General features: G+C 36.4%; 1 protein-coding gene across 1 annotated transcript in view; it reads left to right on the top strand.

The window, feature by feature from the left end:
- Nucleotides 1-1854, top strand: part of Cad89D (cadherin 89D) — a 160008-nt gene extending 158154 nt beyond the window's left edge. Inside the window, exons 27-29 of the mRNA XM_045752662.2 lie at nucleotides 50-314; nucleotides 516-763; nucleotides 1448-1854. Of these exons, the coding sequence (XP_045608618.2) occupies nucleotides 50-314; nucleotides 516-763; nucleotides 1448-1688 (754 nt within the window). The 3' untranslated portion in view covers nucleotides 1689-1854. The remainder of the gene's footprint in view (nucleotides 1-49; nucleotides 315-515; nucleotides 764-1447) is intronic.
- Nucleotides 1855-6000: the final 4146 nt, after the last annotated feature.

Raw genomic sequence — 6000 nt, 5'->3', positions numbered from 1 at the left:
GTATATATTGTCTACTGACATTGACAACTTCTGCCCTGTTCTCCATAAGACGTCGCAAGCCTATGCCACTACCACCAATGATGACTGCCAATGGAGTGCCTGTGATGCCTTTGGCTTACCCTGGTCCATTTGCTGCCCCATACACCCACATGAGCGACCACAGCAGTGCAGACTCGACAGAAGCCCAGGAACTGACTCCAGACCATCTGCAATACTGCCAAGATGTGTGCTGCTACCCCCAGGACCTAGCTCGTTATCCTCACCCACAACAGAGAAGACGCTGTGGAGCTCATACTCATCACTCTGATCATGAGGTAAATAGATCCTTAAGTCTTCATCCTGTCTCCTGTATTTTCTATCGTACATTCTCTTCATAGTGTACCGTTATATATAAAGTCTAATGCACCTGCAAGGCTACTCCTGAAATATGGTTTAAACATGGACATAATATATATTTATGGTTATGTTAACAGAATGCAAATTCGTAATTGTGAACTGAAATGTGGCTTCTTCAGTTGCAGGGACCGTCCCACGATGACGATGACGACACTGTTCCAGTGTGTTCCCGCCATGCTCCGTCCCGCAAGCGGCGCAGGAGCTCTCATACCGGCGGGGTCCATCCCCACGGACACGTCAGACGGTGTTCCTCGAGGATCACTGCTTCATTCCAAGAGGAACCCTCGAGTTCAGATTTAGACGAGCGGGACCACGCACCTGCTCAGGTCACCATTCCAAAACCGCCACCATGTTGCTCTGATGACAGGTAATGGCGGGGTCTGTCTGACATCCACTCCCTCCCCTCCTCCCCACCCCTTACCTATCCCCTCCTTCCCCACCCCTACCTACCCCCTCCCTCCCCCTCCCTCCCCCCCCTTCCCCCCCTTCCCCCCCTCCCCCCCCCTCCCTCCCCCCCCCTTCCCCCCCCCTTCCCCCTCTACCCTCCCTATAACGTATCTCCAATGTATCACCAACGATGCCACCACCACCATGTGAGTTGTTACTAATTATGACTAAATCTTAGTTACCTAAAACTACATAATGCTGCCGCCACCTTTGACTTTGATGAACATAAGTACTTAACAGTGACCGGTGTGTGAGGGTGCCGGTTACGGGGGTGTTAAGGTGGCACAAAGCGGGGGGGGGGGGGGGACACGGTCGCTTTCCACTCTACTGGTAACTCTCTATGACTGACTAACAGGAACGAATGGACACACCAGAAAGACAATTTAGTAATATATATTTATTTAACACTTTAGCCACCCAAGAGATGGCACGGGCATGAATAGCCCGTAACCCTCTCCCTCGTTGTTGTTGTTTTAGATTCAACTACTTGGAACAAAAGTGCCTACTTGGTGGAACCGCCTCCCCCACCCTCCACCCCCCTCCTTCTCATTCTCCCCTCCCCCCTCCCTCCCCTCCTTAGTAACTTTAGTGTCTGTTCCTGCAGGCAGCGTGCAGGTGTGAGCAAGCTCCGCGCACTGCCAGCTGTAGACTGCTCGCTGGGGTCGTCAACAAGGCCGCACTCCCCAGACAGCTTAGAGTGCCCTCCCCATAGTCACATCCGGAGCCACAGCCAAGCCCACATACACACCATTCCTCGCACTCACCTGAAGAGAGAAAAAACAGACCACGGAGGAAGAGGTGGAGGGACCAAGGCTCTTCTGGGCAGTGATGTGACAGAGTTATAGCCTCTAAGACATTTAGTTTAGAAAAAACTTGGTACTTTGTATGTCACAATTTATATCATAATTTACCAAATTATTCAAGTTGCTATAGGAGATATAAACATCAGGAATGTTATCTTTTCATATCAGTTACTCCTGTATTACTATGCAAATAAAAATGTTAAATTGTTAGTGTATTTTTGTAGTGGTATGGATGTTTGAGGCGCCAGGTTAGTTACCCATAATACTAATACTGTTAATATAGTAGTAACAGTTTAAAATTATGACTGCTTGAGCCCTATTGACTTCAACATTAATGATGATCATTCACACTGTGATTTATTCATGTTACTTCCCGGTTTGGTGCCTTCTTTTGATAATTACCTTACCTTACCTTATTCATGTTACTTAGCTTGCTTTCCATTCATGTGAATTACAGTCTTATCCCAGCCCAGTCTTCAATATTGCTACCCTGTCTCTACATACCAGTCGAGGTAAACCTTACTTTCATTCGGGATCATACCTGGAAGGTCCCAAATGTGACTCCTCATGGCAGGACAAAGTTTATTGTCATTTGATGCCTTTATTCACCAAGCAAAAAATAATTGCTTATGAGTTATGCAGCTATTGTGGGTGTCATTCTGGGCATTGTTAAGCCTGTGGTTTCAATAAGCTTCTCGTGTGCTATACTCGGGAGAGCAAATGATTTTGAATTCACAAAGTACATGACTGTGGAGCAGCAATCCACAACTTGCATATTAAGCTAAAAATTATTCACCGATTAGGAAAGACAAACCACTTGAACGTTGACTATATATGATTTTCCAGGTGGTTCGAGCTATATGAATAGGTCAGATGTAAATTTTTTTTTTGGGTGACTGGAAATAATGCTTAACTACATCATCATCTGTGCTCAATATTAAAAGGCAGTGTGAGGATAATAAGTATGGTAACTCTTTTTGATATTAATTCCGACTCTAAGATATCATTTTTACTAAGATAGTTCATTTTTGTCTTTTCCATATTTATAGACCTGTGTCGCTAGTTTGGTGTGTCCCAGTTCTAGTCTGGTCATTGTTATATCTATTTCTGTTTTTATACCTGGCATGTTTCCAAGTTTCCCCCAATGTCTTTCATAGTTCCATAACATAATGAAGAGCATGACATGTACTATTTTCCTGCAAAGTCTTGGGTGATGGTAGAGTTCTGGGTCTCCTACCACAACAATTTTGGGAATTAGATGTGTAATGCGTGAATTGCTAGTTGATCTACAAGTTCATTCTGGAGTATTCCACAGTGGGCTGGAACTTACCTCTCTGGAAAGAAAGTTGAAGGTCATCAGTTGCCTTTCCAATGAGACTAGAGGTTGTTGCCACACATCATAGATGCTCTCTAGCATTTTTACGTCAAAACGACGTGAAGAAAGCTTCTCTCTGTCTTGTTCACCTCTTCTTAATTCCCTGCTGTTTCACTAGAATCTGAAAAAAGCATATTATATAATTTACTTAAATATATATTCATTGACCTGTACAAAATCAGACAATATGCCTATTCTATATAAAGCACACAATCTTAAATTTTAAACATCATCAGGTTAGCAGCAAAAATGTTTTAGGGAGCCTATATGCCCCATTTTGCATCGAGAATAGTGGTTTTCGCTAATATGGAACAGGAAGTCTGTTAATTACTTAGCTTTGGTCACTAACTTTCAAGATTATAATAGATGACAGAGTACCATACTACTCTAGACTGTAAATACAAAACAGCCACTCTTACTAACTTCTTAAAGAAATTATCTGATCACTACAACCAAAGATTTTATATATATATATATATATATATATATATATATATATATATATATATATATATATATATATATATATATATATATATATATTTTATATATATTTATATATATATATATATTTATATATATATATATATTTATATATATATATTTATATATATATATATATTTATATATATATATATTTATATATATATATATTTATATATATATATATTTATATATATATATATATTTATATATATATATATATATTTATATATATATATATATTTATATATATATATATATTTATATATATATATTTATATATATATATATATTTATATATATATATATTTATATATATATATATTTATATATATATATATATTTATATATATATATATATTTATATATATATATATATATTTATATATATATATATATTTATATATATATATATATATTTATATATATATATATATTTATATATATATATATTTATATATATATATATTTATATATATTTATATATATATATATATATATATATATATATATATATATATATATATATATATAATATGTCGTACCTAGTAGCCAGAACGCACTTCTCAGCCTACTATGCAAGGCCCAATTTGCCTAATAAGCAAAGTTTTCATGAATTAATTGTTTTTCGACTACCTAACCTACCTAACCTAACCTAACTTTTTCGGCTACCGAACCTAACCTAACCTATAAAGATAGGTTAGGTTAGGTAGGGTTGGTTAGGTTCGGTCTTATATCTACATTAATTTTAACTCTAATAACAAAAATTGACTTCATACATAATGAAATGGGTTGCTTTATCATTTCATAAAAGAAAAATTAGAGAAAATATATTAATTCAGGAAAACTTGGCTTATTAGGCAAATCGGGCCTTGCATAGTAGGCATAGAAGTGCGTTCTGGCTACTAGGTACGACATATATATATATATATATATATATATATATATATATATATATATATATATATATATATATATATATATATATATATATATATATATAATATACACAGCTGCTTGATATTTTTGTGATTAATTCCCCAATGTCATTACAAAAGTAACCATTATATTGCCAGTAATATTGGCATATAGCAAGGCATCGATCATTTTAAACAAGGCATGCCTCAACCGGACAGGTTTACCGAGATGCCATACATTTGTATATGGTTCTTTGGGATTCAGGAGAGATATGGCAACAATGATGAAAGGCATTAATGAGGAAATACTGGAAGCTATTATTTATTTTGGAAATCAGTAAATTGGATGTTGATTATATTCCCTGTTTTATTAAGTCATTGGACGTGCCAAATGGAATACGTATTAATTTTGTGAAGGAAAGTACTGTATTTTGTTTAAAGGCACTTTCTTATTACAAAACCTGTGAAATTTGTAGTTATTGAAAAGGTCAGAATATGACCACACACAGAGATCACACTGACGTGATGCATCAAATGAACAAATCCACAAGGGGCGTGACGAGGATCGGCCCTCGTCACGGCCCTTGTGGATTTGTTCATTTGATGCATCACGTTAGTGTGATCTCTGTGTGTGATGATGTAAGGGCGAAGAGGGAGAACGGCCTATTGACATAGCTCGGGTGCGGGGGGGGGAGGTTGTGTAAAAGCCTAGTTTGTGCCTCGGAGAGGCTACGGGATCCAGTAAGTTCAGTAGAACTTCGGTTTCAACCTTTTTAACCCTTTCGTAGCTCAGTCGATTAAGGCAGTGTCTGGGATGCTCCCGGACGCAGGTTCGTATCCTCGTCACGGCCCTTGTGGATTTGTTCGTCAGAACATGACTTTTTAAACTAAGAAAAAAAGTCTAATTAAGATTAAATTTTATTTCGGGCTAGAATATTTTTTTAGATGGCAAGTCACAGTAATGTGGCTGAAAATTAGGCACCTAACTTGCACATCTGAAAAGAAAGGATTGACATTTCGATCCGTCCTGAGTTGATTTGGTAAAGGTCCAGAATGAATCAAAATGTCGTCAATCCCATCTTCTCAAATTTGTGGGTTGGGTATCTAAAATTATTTTTGTTTTGAGATTGAAGGATATTTAAAGAGTATATAAACTCACTAACATGTAATATGGTATCCCAACTCAACGTATGAAAAATTAAAAAACAATATTTTACAATATATATATAATGTACTATAAAAATTGTATGCATTTTACTTTTATAATACTTGTGTGAAGGATATTTTTGTAATATAAAAAATATATGCATTTTGATAGCGTTAATAAAAAAGCTTCTATAATTTTTGTACATGGCCTTTCTAAGGCCAAGAAAATGCTACAAACTCGATGTAGAATGACAGTGTTTATGTGCTTTGATACAAAGGACAACACATGTAATTTTTTTACAAATACAAGAATAATTCTGCTCTTGTTTCAATCAGTAAAACTATGGATAAAACATTTACAGATATTTTTGTAAATTTTGTATGAGTATTTCTAAAACATATTTGTTTACCTTTTATAAGAGGCAGTAGTATT

This window comes from Procambarus clarkii, chromosome 48 (genome assembly GCF_040958095.1).
Source record: "Procambarus clarkii isolate CNS0578487 chromosome 48, FALCON_Pclarkii_2.0, whole genome shotgun sequence".
Taxonomy (NCBI): domain Eukaryota; kingdom Metazoa; phylum Arthropoda; class Malacostraca; order Decapoda; family Cambaridae; genus Procambarus; species Procambarus clarkii.
This window is presented reverse-complemented; position numbering and strand designations above follow the sequence as displayed.